The 18,274-nt window shown below is 41.6% G+C and overlaps 1 protein-coding gene across 1 annotated transcript in view; it reads right to left on the bottom strand.

The window, feature by feature from the left end:
• LOC119515351 (adipocyte plasma membrane associated protein) overlaps positions 1 to 17,874 on the bottom strand; it is a 92,182-nt gene extending 74,308 nt beyond the window's left edge. Inside the window, exon 1 of the mRNA XM_037811204.1 lies at positions 17,736 to 17,874. Within this exon, the coding sequence (XP_037667132.1) occupies positions 17,736 to 17,827 (92 nt within the window). The 5' untranslated portion in view covers positions 17,828 to 17,874. The remainder of the gene's footprint in view (positions 1 to 17,735) is intronic.
• Between the last annotated feature and the right edge of the window lie 400 nt (positions 17,875 to 18,274).

The following is an 18,274-nucleotide window of genomic DNA, read 5'->3' as shown; positions in this document are numbered from 1 at the left end:
CTGGAAAACCCAGTGAACATTATTAAGTAGTATTCACATAACATAACATTCAGACCTCTTAGCAAAGTTCCAAGAATTGCATGTTGAAATTGCCAATATAAAGACTTATTTTGCTTTCAAAACTTGTTATTCTTGGAGCATCAATTTGTATAAAGTGTAGTATGTCTAAAAATTATAAGTACTTATTCTGTTTGTAACAATGACTTACCATTTTCAGGAGAGAGGACCAGGGACACAGTCGTAATCTGGCACAGCTACAGGCAAGGCTGGTGACGTAGATGGAGGCTGCTTCTCTTCATACCAGGAAATGTCAGCCTGACCTTTGACTCCATAGGTCAGGGTTTTCTGCTCTTGCTTTCCACGTGGTGTCACTGAATTCCTTGAACCAGTAAAGTTATTGTTTAAGCTTTAATTCTCATGAGAGAATTATCACACTTTTTCTCATTTTCCCAATTTCTCATTTGATTTCTCCAGAAACCGTGTCGGAAAGAAGGCAGTGAGGTGAAATATTTAAAGTGCTGAAAGAAAATAAATGCCAACTAAAAATTTTATATCCAGAAAAAATGTCTTTCAAAAATGAGAGAAATTAAGTGTTCCCAGATCAACAAAAGCTGAGGGAGTTTGTCACTACTAGACCAGTCATATAATCAATGCTAAAGGAAGTTCTTCAGATTGAAAAGAAAGGATACTGGACAAGAGATCAAAGCAACATAAATAAAGATCTCTGGTAAAGGTGACCATATACGAATTATAAACATCAGTAGTATTATATTGTATTTTTGGTATGTAACTCTACTGTTTAGTCCTTATAGGCTCAAAATGCATATGCATAAAAAGTAATGATAATTTATGGTTTTGGACACACACTGTATAAAGATATAATTTTTTACAACTACTAAAAAGGTAGTGGGAGGGAGAAGCCTCCTAAAACAAATATGATACCCTGGGTTTGCTTAAACAATGGGACTTTATTGGCTCACAACTTTGAGGCTAGGAGAAGTCTAAGATCAAGATGTCAGCAAGGTGATACTTTCTTTCTGAAGACAGTGGTACTCTGGGACTGGCTGCTGGAGAGCCTTGACCCTTGGTTTTTCGGTCACGTAGCAATGCACATGGCAGCCTCTCTTGGTGTCTCTCTCCATCTGGCTTTCACACTGCTTATAAATGTAGGACTTCAGTAATCTATATTAAAGCCCAACCTGATTCAGTGGGGCCACACCTTAACTAATGTAACATCTTCAAGAGATATGATTTACAATGGGCCCACATCCACCAGAATGCCTGCCAAAACCAAGAACATGTCCAAACGGGGGTACACAATTCAATCCACCACAGAGGGTTATAGGAAAATAGTTTGTGTTTGCTATTAGAGTTCAGTTGGTATCAAATCAAACTAGATTGTCATAGATTTAGAGTGTCAAAGTTAAGCCCCATTGTAACAAAAAATAGAATATCTAAAAAATACATAAGAAGGAAATGAGAAGGGACTCAAAAGAGTAAAATACAAAAAAAAAAAAAATCAAATATAAATGAAAGAAAGCATTAATGGAAGACTTGAGGGACAAAAACAGTACAAGACTTACAAAGACCAAACAGCAAAATGGCAGAAGAAAATCCTGCATTATCAATAGTTCCTTTAAATGTACATGGATTAAACTCTCCAGGCAAAAGGCAGAGATTGACAGAATGGATAAAAAAGCAGGACCGAACCACACAATGTTTACAAGAGACTCACCTTATTCAAAGAAACAAGAAGTTTGAAAGTGAAAGGATGTGAAAAAAATAATCCATGCAAATACTAACAAAAAGACAGCTGGGGTAGCCATGTGACCTATTTGTTGTATTGTGCTTCACTTTACTGCACTCTGCAGATACTGCAACTTTTACAAATTAAAAGCTTGTAGCAACCCTGAGTCAAGCAAGTCTATTGGCACCATTTTTTCAACAGCATATGCTGACTTCATGTCTCTGTGTCACATTTTAATTAAGGCACGTACATTGTTTTTTAGACATATGCCACTGAATACATAATAGACTATAGAATAGTGTAAACATAACTTTTATATGCACTGGGAAACTGAAAAATTTGTGTGGCCCGCTTTATTGCAATATTTGCTTTATTGCAGTGACCTGGAACGGAACCCGCAAGATCAACAAGGTATGCCTGTACTAATATCAGATAAAATAGACTAAGTCAAAAACTGTTACAGAGAACAAAGAGTGACACTATATACTGATAAAGAGGTCAATCAACAAAAAGATATAACAATTATAAATATATATGCACCTAATAGCAAAGCCCCAAAATATAGGATGCAAATATTGATAGATTTGAAGGGAGAAATAGACAATTCTCCATTAATAGTAGGAGACTTCAATATACCACTTTCAATAATGGATTGAACATCTACACAGAAGATCAAGAAGGAAACAGAAAACTTGAATGATACTATAAACCAACTGGACAAAACACACATATAACATTTCACCCAATGAGAACCAATTACACATTCTTCTGTAGTGCACATGGGTCATTCTCTAGGATAGACCATAGGTTAGGTCACAAAACAAGTCTCAATAAATTTTAAAATATTGAAATTGTACAGTGTATCTTCTCCAAACACAATGGAATGAAGCAGAAATCAGTAACAGAGAGAGAACTGGAAAACTTACCCATATGTGGAAATACAACAACACACTCAAACAACCAATGTGTCAAAGATGACATCAGAAGGGAAATTAGTAAATATCTTGAGGTGAATGAAAACAAAATCACAACATACCAAAGCTTATAGGATATGGCAAAGGCAGTGCTGAGAGGAATATTTATAGCTCTAAATGCTTACATAATAAAAGAGGAAAGATATCAAATCAGAGCCCTTACCTCACACCTGGAGTAACTAAGAAAAAGAAGAGCAGAAGGAAAGAAATAACAAAGATTAGAACAGATATAAATGAAAAAAAAACATAGAATCAACAAAACCAAAAGTTGGTTCTTTGAAAATATCAATAAAATCAACAAATCTTTAGCTGTAATGACAAGGAAAAAAACAGAGGACACAAATAATTAAACGCAGAAATGAAAGAGGAGACAATGCTGTCAACTCCATGGAAATAAAGATTATAAGGGGATCCTATGAACAATTGAACCAAGAAATTTGATAACCTAGATGAAATGGGAATTCCTAGAAACCACAAACTACCTACAATGACTCCAGAAGAGAAGAGAAGATCTTAACAGACCAATAACAAAGAAATTGAAATGTTAATCAAAAACCTCCTAACAAAGAAAAGCACAGGGGAGGCGGGGCCAGATGGCAACCTAGGGAGGTGTTGAATTTAGTTAGTCCCTGGAACAACTAGCATATAGCAAGGAACAACTAGTAAATAGCCTGGAACAATTGTTATGGACATCTGTGACCGGACGCACACCGTACACCAGTCTGCAATAGGTGGAATGGTTGAGATGACAGCATAGAACTGTAAGTAAAGCCCCCAAACTGCAGAGCTGGTGCCCCTCCCCACTGGCATGGCAGGCTGAGCAGAAACACTTCTGTAGGAAAAAGAAGCAGTCTACTAGGAGGAAGGGAAGGTAGCTTAACCAAGCTCCAACTGCAGTTTTAGATAATGAATTTGGACTACTGAATACAAGGTACAAGCAAAAAACCCAGAGTAAGCAGGAAAGGAACCTGGAGGTCTCTCTCAGCAGAGAGAAGGCAGAACTGACAAAAAAAAAATACATAAATAATTTTAAAAAGAGGCTTTTGTAGTCTGCTGAGCTCAGAATACTGAAAAGGGGCTGTGTGCCAACAAAAGGCAGACAGAACCAGGCACCGATTCTGCTTCTTGACTGGTAACACAGGCTCTGGAAAAGGGATTTCTTTTTTTTTTCCTTTTTATTCTCTCATTCTAGTAGCTCATTAGAGAAAGCCTCAGGCCTTTTCAATTTGTCAGTGTTGCCCCAGGCAAGGGTGGAATTAAGATAGCTGGAGAGACAAAGGAAGAAGTCAAATGTAGGAGATAAACTCTAAAGGGCTTATCTTCCCTAAGAAAAGGGGGAGGTGGGGCCCAGCTCACAATTGTGTGCCCTCACTCAGAGAACTCAGACCTAGGGCCTGAAGCAAAAAAAAAAAACAGAAACAGCTTAAGCTGGCTTCTGACACTCTCAGCCCCCTGGCAGGGACAGGTCTACTGGGAATTAAAAGGCAACGTACCTCTTTACCACTGGTGGGGAGCTGCAGGCTGACAAGCACCACCAGCTGGACAGGGTAGGAAAAGCACAGCATCACAGAAAGTTCTGACAATTTTCTGGGTGTCATCCTCTGGAAAATTTGATACTGATTACATCCTCTTCCTGAGACCTGGGACCATCTGGCCTGGGAAAATCTGATTGAGGTAATCAAGGAAAGCACATGTCTAGACAACAAAAAATTAGGAATCACACTAGAAAAATGAAGGCATGGCCCCAGTCGAAGAAACAAACTTACACTGCAAATATGATACAGGAGTTGAAACAACTAATTAAGATCTTCAAACAAATATGCTCAATCAATTCAAAATCAAATCAACAAGTTGAGGGAAGATATGGCAAAAGATATGAAGGACATAAAGAAGGCATTGGGTGAACATAAGGAAGAACTTGGAAGTGTGAAAAAACAATTGGCAGAACTTAAGGGAATGAAAGGCACAAGGAATAGATGAAAAACACAACGGAGACATACAACAGCAGATTTTAAGAGGCAAAGAAAGGATTCAGGAACTAGAGGACAGGACATCTGAAATACTACACAAAAAAGAACAGATAGGGACAAGAATGGAAAAATATGAGCAGGGTCTCAGGGAATTGAATGACAACATGAAGTGTATGAATATATGTGTCATGGGTTGTCCCAGAAGAAGAGAAGGGGAAAGGAAGCAGAAACAATAATGGAGAAAATAATCACTGAAAATTCCCATCTCTTATGAAAGACATAAAATTACGGATCCAAGAAGCACAGCATACCCCAAACAGAATAGATCTGCATAGACCTACTCCAAGACACTTAATAATCAGATTTTCAAATGTCAAAGACAGAGAGAATTCTGAAAGCAGCAAGAGAAAAGCAATCCATCACATACAAAGGGAGATCGATAAGACTGCACAGATTTGTCCAGTAGAAACCATGGAGGTGAGAAGGCAGTGACATGATATATTTAAGATACTGAAAAACTGCCAACAAAGAATTCTATATATGGCAAAACTGTCCTTGAAAAAATGAGGGGAGAGCTTAAATATTTCAGAAAAACAGACACTGAGAAAGTATGTGAACAAGAGATCTGCTCTACAAGAAAGAGTAAAGGAAGACAAGAAAAGACAGGAGAGAGAGGTTTGGAGAAGAGAGTAGAAAGGAAGACTATCAATGAGGGTAAAAAGAGAGGGGGGGAATAAAATAAGATATGACATATAAATTCCAGAAGTCAAAATGGTAGACAGTAGACATTACATAGCCAGAAACAAAAGCATGGCTATTCTATGGACTCACTAATATGAACCAACATTGATGAGCGAAATTTGAGAGTTAAAGGTGAGAACACAGGTATCAGGAGACAGAAAGAGGTTAGAAATTGGGCATTTCATGCTGAAGGATTACATAAGGGTAAACAGGATTGACTGTATAGATCCAGAAATGGATAGCATAATACTGTGTGAGGGTAGCACAATATTTTAAGTACTCTGAACAAAGATTGAGTGTGACTACAGGTGAAAGAGGAAGGCTAGGGGCGTGTATGCCACAAGAATGAAAGAGAGAAGATAAAGATTGGGATTGTATAACTTAGTGAAACCTAGAGTGGTCAATGATGGTGATTAAATGCACAAATATAAGAATGTTTATAAAGAGGGAGAACAAATGAATGTCAACATTTCAAGGTGCTGAAAATTGGATGGTACAAGGGAAAAAAATATAATCAATGCAAACTAGAGTCTATAGTTAATGGTAACAATTGTAACATGTTCCATTAATTGTAACAAAGGCCATACACCAAAGCTAAATATCTATAAGAGGGGGTTATATGGGAGTAATACCGGATTCTTCATGGTGGTATTATTGTCTGATCTCTTCATTGTATTTTACTTTATTTTTATTTTTCCTCTTTTATATTTTTAATCTTTACTTTTTTTTCTCCTTTTCCTCTTTCTTCTTTGCAGAAGAAATGGAAATGTCCTCATATAGGTTGTAGAAGTGAATGTGTAACTTTGTGACTATACTGGGAGTCACTGATTGTTTGCTTAGAATGGATTATATGGTGTGTGAATAAAACTGTTTAAAAAATAAACAGGAGGATACAAGTGCTGGAGAAAATGTGGAGAGTGGGATGCACCTATTCACTGTTGGTAGGGAAGTAGAATGGTGCAGCCCATCCGGAGGGCAGTGTGGTGGTTCCACAGGAAGCGATCGGGTTGCCACATAGTCCCGCAACCCTGTTATTGAGCATGTACTTGGAAGAACTGAGAGCAGGGACATGAATGGACATTGCACACTGGTGTTTATGGCACAGTATTCATGATTCGCAACAGATGGAGGTGACCTAAGGATACATCGATCAACAATTGGAATGGTGAACTATGGTGTATACATTCTATGGAATACTGAGCAGCGGCAAGAAGAAATGAAGGTATGCAACTAGGTGAATGGAACTTGAGGACAGTATGTTGAATGAAATAAGCCAGAATTGAAAAGATAAACATTGTAACACCTCACTAAAATGGACTAACTATAATGTGCAAACTCTCTGAATTGAATCTGAGAGCACAGGTCATCAGGGGAAGGCTTACGGTAAAGGTTCCTAGATTGTAAGCTCTTACAGCAGTCACATCTATTCATGAGCTGTAATGGTTATTTCTAAATTCTGCGATAATATGCTGTTTGTGTATAACCTGATCAGTCCCTGGAACTTCGGGTATCTGTGTGACACCTGAGACTCAGAGCCAGAGCTTGGCAGCTATAAATGTCAGCATTACCCCATACAGCAAATGTTAAAGAAGCTGAAAAAGAGATCAGACTTTATTAGAGATATGGACAAAATGGACTTGGTTAGGACTAAGGTAAACCAGACTAAAGGGTAAAGGATGATATTGACTGTGTTTTTAAAAAACTTGACCTTCTATATGAGACCAAAGGAAGAGATGTTTATTTAGTGGAAAATCTGTATTTTCTGTAGCAGGCTATATAATGTAACTTGTATGCTCAGTTTATTCAAACACCATAATTACATGGAAACTTGAATAGGGGGTGAGATCTGGTTGGTTTGTACAGGTTAGCATGAAGCCCTGATACATCTCAGAGTAATTTGGGCAGAAAATAAAAGTGTATTTGCAAAGCCCCCTTAAGGGACTGGGGAAAAACTGGAAATATTAAACTTCCCCACCTGGGGAATTCCTGATATTCTAACAAGCATTAGGGACTAACACTGTAGTAGGCCAAGCCCTTGATCTTGGGGCTTGCCCTTATGAAGCTTGTTACTGCAAAGGAGAGGCTAAGCCTACTTACAGTTGTGCCTAAGAGTCACCCCCAGAGAACATTGTTCATTGCTCAGATGTGGCCTCTCTCTCTAAGCCAACACTGCAGGTAAATTCACTACCCCCCCCACCCACCCACCCTCTATGGGACATGAATCCCAGGAGTATAAATCTCCCTGACAACATGAGACATGACTCCCAGCAATGAGCCTGGACCTGGCATCGTGGGATTGAGAAGCCTTCTTGACCAAAAAAGGGAAGAGAAATGAAACAAAATAAGGTTTCAGTGGCTGAGAGATTTCAAATGGATTCAAGAGGTCATTCTGGAGATTATTCTTATGCATTTTATAGATATCCCTTTTTAGTTTTTAGTGTATTAGAAAAGCTAGAAGGAAATACCTGAAGCTATTGAAATGCCATCCATCCCTAATTCTTGAAGATGACAGTATAACTATATAGTTTATATGGTGTGACTCTGTGATTGTGAAAATATTGTGGCTCACACTCCCCTTATCCGGTGCATGGATAGATGAGTAGAAAAAACAGGGGACAAAAGTAAATGAATAATGGGGGGGTGGGGCACGGGAAGGGGAGTATTACATGTTTTTAGATGTTCTTGCATACTTTTATTTTTATTTTTATTCTTATTTTCATTTTTATTTCTTGGAGTAATGAAAATGTTCAAAAAATTGACTGTGGTGATGAATGCAGAACTATATGATGATACTGTGCACAACGGATTGTATACTTTGGATGAGTGTATGGTAAGTGAATATATCTCAACAAAATTGCATTTAAAAAAAAAAGGAAAGAAAAGCACAGGACCAAATGGCTTCACTGGTGAATTTATCAAACATTCTAGAATTAACACCATTCCTTCTCAAACTCTTCCAAAAAAACTGAAGAGGAGGAATACTTTCCTAACTCATTCCATGAGGTCACCATCACCCTAATGCCAAAGCCAGATAAAGATATCACAAGAAAAGAAAATTACAGACCAATATCCCTCACAGATATAGATGCAAAAACCTTCAACAAAATATTAGCAAACCAAATCCAACATACATTAAAAGAGTTATGCGCCATGATGAAGTGGGATTTATTCCAAGAATGCAAGGGCAGTTCAACACGAGAAAATCAATTAGTGTAGTACTCCAGATTAATAGAACAAAGGGAAAAAAAACCCAACATGATCATCTCAATTGATGCAGAAAAGGCATTTGACAAAACCCAGCATCCCTTCTTGATAAAAATGCTCAGAAAACTAGGAACGGTAAGAAACATTCTCAACATGATAAAGGGCATATATGAATAACCCACAGCTAACATCATACTCAATGGTAAAAGACTGAAAGCTTTCCCCCTAAGATCAGGGGATGCTCACTGTCACCACTTTTATTCAACATTGTATTAGAAGTTCTAGCCAGAGCAATTAAACAAAGAAAAAAAAAAAGAAAGAAAAGGCATCCAAATTGCAAAGGAAGATATAAAACTTTCCCTATTTGCAAATGACATGATCCTATAGAGAGAAAATCCTGAAAAATCCACAGCAAAGCTTCTAGAGCAAATAAATGACTTCAGCAAAGTGGTAAGATACTAGACCAACATACAAAAATCAGTGCTGTTTCAATACACTAGTAATGAACAATCTGAAGAGGAAATTGGAAATCAAGGAAACAGTTCCATTTACAATAAAACTAAAGGAATCAAATATCTAGGAATAAATTTAACCAAGGATGTAAATGACTTGTACAAGGAGAATTACAAGATCTGGCTGAAAGAAATTAAGGAAGACCTAAATAAATGGAAGGACAGGAAGACTAAATATTATTAAGACATCAATTCTACCCAAAGCTATTTACAAATCCTGTACAATCCCAATCAACATTCCAACAGCCTTCTTTGCCTAAGCGGAAAAGCCAATAATCAAATTCACATGGAAGATTAAGGAGCCCAGGATAGCTGAAACCACCTTGGAAATGAGCTAAATTGGAGGTGTCACCCTTCCTGATGTTAATCCTCATTATAAAGCTATAGTAATCAAAACAGTGTGGTACGGGCACAAGGTCAGACATATAGACCAATGGAATCTGGTTTGAGTGTTCAGAAATAAACTCTCACATCTATGATCAATTGATTTTTGACAAGGGTGCCAAGTCCACTCAAAGGGCAAAGAATAGTCTCTTCAACAAACAATACTGGGAAAACTGGGAAGTCATATGCAAAAGAACGAAGGTGGACCCCCTCCCTCAAACCATATGCAACAATTAACTCAAAATGGATCAAAGACCTAAATCTAAGAACCAAAATTATAAAAATCCTGTAAGAAAATATAGGGAAACATCTTTGGGACCTTGATATAGGCAATAGTTTCTTAGAGTTTACACCAAAAGCATGAGCAACAATGACAAAAATAGATAAATGGGACTTCATCAAAATTGAAAAATTCTGTGCACCAAAAGACATAATAAGGAAAATAAAAAGACAAGCTGCAGAATGGGAAAACATATTTATAAATCAAATATCTCATAAGGGTTTAATATCCAGAATATATTTTTTAAAAAACTCCTACAACTCAATATCAACAATAACAAAAAAAAAACAATTAAAAGCAATTAATTATTTTGAATAAACATTTACCATAGTTGAATAAACATTTCTCCAAAGAAGTTATACGAATGGCCAATAAGCACATGAAAAGATACTCAACTTCCTTAGCCATTAGGAAAATGCAATCAAAACCACAATGAAATACCATCTCACACCCACTAGCATGGCTACTATTAAAAAAGAAAGAAAATAACAAGTGTTGGAGAGAATGTGTAGAAGTAGGAAACCTCATGCACTGTTGATGAGAATGCAAAATGGGGGCAGCTACTGTGGAAAATAGTGTGGCAGTTCCTCAGAAAGTTAAGTATAGAATTACTATATGACTCAGCGATCCCTTCTAGGTATATACTTGAAAGAATTGAAAGCAAGGGTTCAAACAGATATTTGCACACCAATATTCCTAGTGGCATTATCCCAACTGCCAAAAGACGTATGTGGAAGACGCAATCCAAATGTCCGTCAATAGATGAACAGATAAACAAAACGTGGTATACATATAGAATGGAGTATTACTTGACCATAAAAAGGAATGAAGTTCTGATGCATCTACAACCTGGATGAGCCTTGAAGACATCCTATTGAGTGATATTAGCTGGATACAAAAGGACAAATATGAAATAATAAGAATATGCAAATTCATAAAGTCAGAGACTAAAATACAAGTTTACCAGGGGCTGGGTGGGGGTGGGCAATACGGAGTTAACACAATTCATAGGGAGTTTCTGTGTGGGATGCTGGAAAAGTTTTGGTAACGATGGTATGAAAGTAATTAGCACAATGGATTGTATAATTAAGAGTGATTAACATGGGAAATTTTAGGTGGTATATATGTTACCAGAATAAAAATTAAAGTTAAAAAAAAAAAACACATAGAACTGTACAACACAAAGAGTGAACCCTAATATAAACTATGGACTGCAGTTAACAGTATAATTATAATAATATTGTTGCATCATTGGTAAGAAAGTTACCACACTAAGGCAAAACGTTAACAATGCAGGAAATTGTGGGGGGGGGGGTAGGTACATGGGAACTCTGTACTAGCTACATGATTTTTCTGTAAATGTACAGCTGTCATAATTTAAAAAAAGCCAAAAAATAAAGATTAATTTAAAGCAAATTAAAATCACCAGCTCCTAAGGTGGAGAATCTTTTTCTAGCCAAAAAAAAATTGACTAAAGAAATAAATCACAACTTGCACTTAACAATATGGACTTGGTATACGGGAGAGGTTGCTTGGTTTTGCTTTGTGTTTTTTTGGCGTGACAGGATGTTCTGCTGCTTACTGCCACGTTGTTGGCTCTGTTCCGGTGCAGTGTGGAAACGGATAAAAGTACAAATGTGAAATGCCAGCCCTAACTTTCTCAACAACCAACTGAGCAACTTTAGGGGAGTTTCCTAAAACCCACTGTTTCCTTGATGTAAAACTGGGCTTTGGAGGATGGCGATCTCAATATCCCAGCCAGGACTGAACATGCAGGATTTTAAGAAAAGAATAGAGCAGAAAATAAAGAATTCTGTTTCTAGTGGGGGGGGGGTGGTCATCGGGGAAGGCAAAGGGAAAGACAAAGGAGGAGCAAGTCAGGGACAGGCTCTTGAAGCACCCTGGACAGGGCTTGAATTCTGCCAACAACCAGAATGAGCAGGAAATGCAGCTGTCCCCAGAGCCTCCGGGAAGGAACACAGCCCTGCCACACCCTAATGCCCACGTCTTGATTTCAACCTGGTGAGGCCTGGGCCAGACTCCTGAACCACAGAACTGTAAGACAATAAATTAGTGTTGAGCCACTAAGTTTGTGGTCATCTGTTATGGCAGCAATAGAAAAGCAGTACAGATTTTGGTGCCTGGAAGTGGGACTGCTCTAACAGATACCTAAACAAGAAGTAAGTGGCCTTGGAATAAGGCAGTGGGTATAGGATGGGAGAAATTCTGAGACCCCACCTTATCTTACCCCAGACCAGGTAAACTGCCAAGTCATCAGTCTTCACTCCCTTTTGCCAGCTGGGAAAGGAGATGTCTGGGTCCCACAAACCCAAACAGAAGGCTGCTGACACACCTGGGGAGAGGCCGAGAGAGGCCCAGCTCCTGGAAGAGAGCAGGTTGCCAGGAAGAGAAATCAAGCCAAAGCCTCCCCACAGTTCTCTCAGCACAACCCCAGAGCCACACAACCTTCTTTTAATGCAGCTGATGTGGGTCAAAGGGCATAAGTACCAGATGTGTGGGAAAATGACTAATAAGACGAACGAGCCAGATGATGGTGGCAGGCAAATGCAACTGAAGAGGTTTCAGTGGGGAGGGAAAGAGAGGAGAGAGGACCAGAATATGATAAGATTCAAATATTCTTATATAAACAAGAATGGGCCAGGCAACATGCTCTACCTGGGTAACGATGAATCTCGGCTTTACGAATGAGGAAAATGGGCAGAGAAAGGTTCACATGGCTTACCTGCAGCCCACGGCAAGGAACTGGAAGAGCTGATATGAAAGCCAGGCCTGGCTCCAAGCCTGTAGCTTAAAAACATTAGCAAGCAGCTGCCAGAGGACAGGACTAGTGGACAGGCCCTGACCCAGCAGCGCCTTCCAAGTTAGAGCTTGAAACAAGTATCTAAAACTTAATGGTGATGAAAATTCTCTAAACTTAGATTAGGGTGATAATTCTGAATATACTAAAATCCACTGAGATGGACAATATAAATGGGTGAATTTTATGGTATGTGACTTGTATCTCAATAAAGATGTTAAAAAAAAAAATTAATGATTCCCCAATTCAAACTGCCCTTTAAAGGGCAGGTGTGCTCTTTAACACATGTGATTCTCTTTAAATCAAGATGCCCAAAGCCGTTGAATAAAATAGAAGCCACAAGCATCTGTCTGGGAAAGCTGGGCTAGTTTACAAGTGCAATGACAGATATGCTTTTGCAGGTGTGGTTCCTTACAAAGCAGAATCCCAAAGAGAGAAAAACGCACCTTTGTCTTTGGGAAGACTAATTAACCATGCAAGCTGCCCATAAGTGATGGGGAGGGCTGGCCATATGCAGGGTCAGAGCAGATAATCTCTGAGGAGACTTCAGGGAAGGTGGGGTGAGCACAATCCGGCAGAGGAAACTTAGTAGCACAGCTAGGACTTGCATGAGCCAAGGACAAATGCCCTGAGGAGTTCAGTTTATCTAGAGGCCCCCAACTCTCAACCATAACCACAGAGGTGGAAGAATTCAAAGGGCAATGGAGAGGTTGAGGCAGAGATGTCCAGCCAGCACAGACCACACAGCCCGGAAGGCCGGGGGAGCTGCTGCTAGTGTACACTGTGAACGTCCACAGAGGGCCACAAGACAGAACCTCCCCAGCTCATCTCCTCGTGGAGTCCTGCTTCTTGGGCCCCCTGGAGCGCCAGACCCCAGTCCCCCTGACAGCGCTCATGAACTGATGCCTACCGCCATGGCACCTCCTGCAGCCTCTCCGTCCTCTGGGAAGCAGCCCTGTCTTGCAAGGGCCTAAGATGATGGGGCTCGCAGAACATTCTCTCTCCTGGTTGTCCCAGGGTTTCTCAAAGTCTTCCAGAAAACCAAAGCAAAGCTCTAGTCTAAACCATAACTGCCATTCCACAAAGGGGCTTTAGTTGCCAAAACTGAAAATAAGGGGATTGCACATAAAAGTAATGGGTTTCCAACTTCTCTTGGAAAAGCAGGAAGTCGAGCCCTCTGAAACCCCAATGCCACAGGGCCACAGGCTCTTCGGGCAGCACCATGCTCCATTTCTCCCCAGTGCCCACACTTCGTAGCTGCCCTGTCAGAGCCAAATGGTGTGATGCAGATGCAACTCTAACTAAGATCAGGGCCAAACACAAAAGGCACCTAGCAAATCTCAGCAGCAGGATCACCACCGGTGGGGACAGCCCCCCTCTCACCAGCTCACAGGCATTGAGTCTGTGACAGCCAGGTGCAGAACTGAGTGGGGAACAGGGGATGTGTGGACTCCAACACCCAAGCTCTGGGCACCACAGTGTGGCCCAAGGTTCATTAACTTCTCAGCAGCCCGTATCAGTGCGGGTTCCTGCAGATGCAGCCAACTACAACTGTCCTGCCTTCCCCCAGTGTGCCCCCCTCAGAGCTTGTGCACCTGCATTACATTAACTTAAGTAACGGGCAGGACATTTATCCCTATCAATCCTTGTTGGCAAAAGGTTGTGTTCCCATGAGAATTTCCTCCCCAACCTGTGCTGACACATCCAGGTGAGCTGGCAAGGGCCTCCCCAGGGGCAGTCTGGGTAATCAACTTGTTTGCCCCCGTCTCTTGGAATAGCCCCGAGCTATGCTTGCTCTCCTTAAGGAGATCTGTACCCGGAAATTTCATACAGTCTCTGAGGTCAAGCGAGCAATCATGGTGATGCAATAAGATTTGACAAACACTGCTGGCTTCAGCCACAATTTACAAATCCTCCGTGGATTCACCAGTCGAATCTAACCCTTTCTGTACTTGGAACATCAGAGTCCTGAGTCCTGATGGACAGACTTGGTGAGATCAAAAATGATCTGTGATTTGTGAGCCCCAAAAGGGGAGACCAGCACCCACCCAGGAATCAAGGAAATCCTTCCAACTTGAGAAAGTCAAACAGCAACAAGCATAGTCTTTTTAAGTGACTGCTCCTTGAACTTCTCACCTTCCTTTAAACTGGGGCTCCTAGGCTATAGAGGTCATCATTTTATCACTGAAAAAAATTAAGAAACAAGTTAGAAGAAGCATTTGAAAACACATGGCGGAGGCTAGGAAGAAAACGCTGGGCTCCTGAATGCTCAAGGATTCCCCTATCTGTTCTCCACTCTGCCTCCCTCACTCCTCAGTCTAGAATAGGAAAAAGGAAAATGGATCAAATAGAGGATTTTTTTTTATTTAATCTAAAATCCTTCAGAAGTTTATTGGAAAAGCAGCCATAAATTTTTGAAGAGAAAGGAAAATCAACCGTAGAGATATTTTTGATTAGCCTAAAATCTTTTAGAAGTTTATTGAAAAAGCAACTGTTAAATTTTCAATGTATCCACTCTTCAACCCTAAACAGTTACATGGTCCTGAGGCAGCTATTTTCCTCCTCCCAGACAGAGCTGTGTTCCAAAGCAGAATGAAGAGTTTCACAGTGTACAATTATTCTGCCAAAAAAGTTTCTAAAGCATCAGAGGAAATGGATGTCTAATAGTAATAATTACAAGCTTGCCCTGGTCAGGTAAAGTGCTCATCTCCTCCACTTCCCACACTGAATAACAGGATTTAACAACCAAATTCTCCATTGCAGCTCTCCATTAGATGGAAAATCAGGGCGTTGGCATAAAATCTCAGTGCCAAAGCCATAACTGTAAACATATACTTTTCAGTCCTTGTCGGGCTACCAATTCTATCCCTTTGTCATTCATTTTCATTTCTTTTTGACTCTATAGACTACTTCACTCATACAGACCTCAATGACTTCTTCAGAAAAGCAGAGCTAGAGTGCCTTTCATGCCCAGGCTCAGGAGAACAGCCAAGGTATCACTAGGTATCCCCTCTCCTACTAAAACCAGTTGTCCTCCTTCTGTTCTGTTCCCCTAGTAACATATCTTTCAAGGCTTTGTAAAGTATTTCCACAGTTGTCACATTTCTGCTTCCTTCCGATTTCTTTCCTTCACCCACTATACACAAGGCTTTCCTGCCTTCCTTATATCAAACCCTCAATTTTTAAGGTAATCAAGAAGATAATCAGAAAAACTACTAGAAACAAGCACAAAAGAAAAGAAAAATAGAGAATTACAGAAGAAAATAAGAAAAATGGCCATAGTGTTATAATAATAAATGCAGAAAGGAAGAAGAATGACAAGAACTCACTTTGAAAGAAGATCATCACAGATATATAGAAAAGAGATCAAATAAATAAGAAGGGAAAGAGGAACACAGGAAAATAAGAACAATGTTCATGGGAAGGCAAGTCCAGAAAGCATCAAACAAACAAGATGTGAAAGGAGCACTGGAAAAGATCAGGCAGCAGCAGATGACTTCAGGACATTCAATTTACCCTGCCTTTAAAGAAATCCCCACAGGGAACTTTTACAAAAACAACTTAATTAACTCTGCCCCTTGGTTTTGGGGCCAGGAGAGTCAAAGGAGCGAAGCTGAGAGTTGGGCCCATCTTAGCTGAGCTGCTTGTATGCCCTAGCTTTCAACATGCCACACCTCAGGATAAACTCAGGGCCAGCTGTTTTTTCCCTTCCTATGTGACTGTATGTAGCAGAGCCTTGTTTTCATATTTCTGGCAGTAAAGCCTGGCCAGTCCTTGCATTCCATTCTAAAAGATCCATGAGCCATTGGCAAGTGATGGATTCATCCACAGTCAGTAGGGTGGCCCCCTCGTCCTGGTTTGCCTAGCTTTAGCACTGACAGTCTCAAGTCCCTGGAAGCCCTTTAGTCCAGGACAGGTCACCCATCAGTCAGGATACATGGCAGCATCTTCTCCATCTTTCCATTGGCCCTGGGAGTCAGGCATTACCACATAACCTTCTCTCCTAATTGCCCTTCTAGAGCCAAAACTTGGGACAGCCCACTGGCAGGCCTCTCTCTCTCCACTCCACCTTCCCTCAAATGTGTTCCTCTTATTATCCTCAGTGAATATTCAGTCTATCAGGGGCAATTACTGTCTCTCATTCCATATGTACCACATGTCCTGGCACACTATTGATGATCTATAAATATTTCCCATATTTCTGTCAACATATATGCCAATTAGTTTCACATCTTTGGGCTTGGTCTATGGGACCTCTCGACTCTTCCTAAATCTCAAAGTTATGAAACTCAGGATGCAAAGTTGAAAAAAGAATTGTAAGCATTTTATATTTGAAATGAATGTTTAAAAGGATTATGCTTCAGTTTTTAGCTAACAAAACAGCATAGTTAAATTCTGGAAGGTTGGGAGAGGAAGCAAAGGCCAAAAGCCCGCGATTTCTTTGAGCAGGCATCAACAACTGGTTTTCTATGCTTCTCTGGCCCTACAAAGAAAAACCTGCAAGGCCAAATTCTGCAAAAAAAAAAAAAAAAGCCTAACATTGTTATTCCGGGTCTCTGCTCTTTCCCAAGGACCGCAGTAAGGACGGGTCAAGCAGAGAGCCGGGGCAGGTGCAGAAGCCAGCTCTTGGCTGGATTACCAGGCGGGTCCCAAGAGTATTTCCGGGCACCGCGCAGATGCAGGGCCTCGGGACAGGTGGCTCTCCCGGGGCTCAGATAAGCCAGCGGGAAGGAAGGCGCTAGGGGCGCGGAGGACAAGCAAGCCATCGCCCTGGAGAATGAGGGAGAGAGGAAGGGGCAGGAAGGGGCAGCGCTGCAAGAGGCGGTCTCAGGCCCCTCAAGAGCCGAGAAGAACGCTGCTATCCGGTGCAGAGGGCTCCAAAGCCCGCACGTCCCGGTAAGTGCATCCGCCTCATCCAAGCGTGTTCCCTGCTCTGTAAAATGGGTTGCTGGGAAGACATAAACGACAGCACACGCAAAGCGGTTGCCCCACATCTACCCTGGCACTGTCACCGTGGTTGTTGGGGAGGGTGGTACCCCCAACCTCGGCGCGCACCCTCCCCGAGTGGCCCGACTCCAGCGCCCGGGTGTGCGGGCCTGACCTACCTGCCGTCCTTGGCCTCCGGGGCCTGGCCATCGTCCGTGACCACCTGTGGCCGCAGGGGCCGGCGCTGCCGCAGCCCGTCCGCTTCGCTCATGGTGCAGGTGCCGCTGCGCTCCCAACCACCAGCAGGAACTAAGCCACCCCGGCCCTGCTCCACGCCGCGCGCCGCGATTGACACGGCCCCTGCACCGCCCTCGGCTCGGCCCCGCCCATGCCCCGCCCAGGCCCCGCCCGCCCCGGCCCCGCGCCCGCCTGGCCTTCCGCGGCGCGCAGAAATGACGTGAATCATCGGCCAATCCGCTGAGCTGGTCCCGCCCCTTCCGGTCGCTGTTCGTCGTGTCCTGGCCTAACTTGCCGTTTCTACTAGGCCCGGGCTTGGATCACCTGGCGGCGGCGGGCGGTAGGGCAGGGGCGGGTGACTCTGGCCGCGCGCGGATAATGGACCCAGTTCCCCAAGCGAGTCCCGAGGCCCAGAACGCGGATGGCCTTACTGGGCTCGCCTCGCCCAGCGCCTACGCTAACCTGCTTTCGTTTCGTTTTC

This window comes from Choloepus didactylus, chromosome 19, assembly GCF_015220235.1.
Source record: "Choloepus didactylus isolate mChoDid1 chromosome 19, mChoDid1.pri, whole genome shotgun sequence".
Taxonomy (NCBI): domain Eukaryota; kingdom Metazoa; phylum Chordata; class Mammalia; order Pilosa; family Megalonychidae; genus Choloepus; species Choloepus didactylus.
Note: the sequence above shows the minus strand (reverse complement) of the source record. Positions and strands in the feature narration are given on the sequence as shown.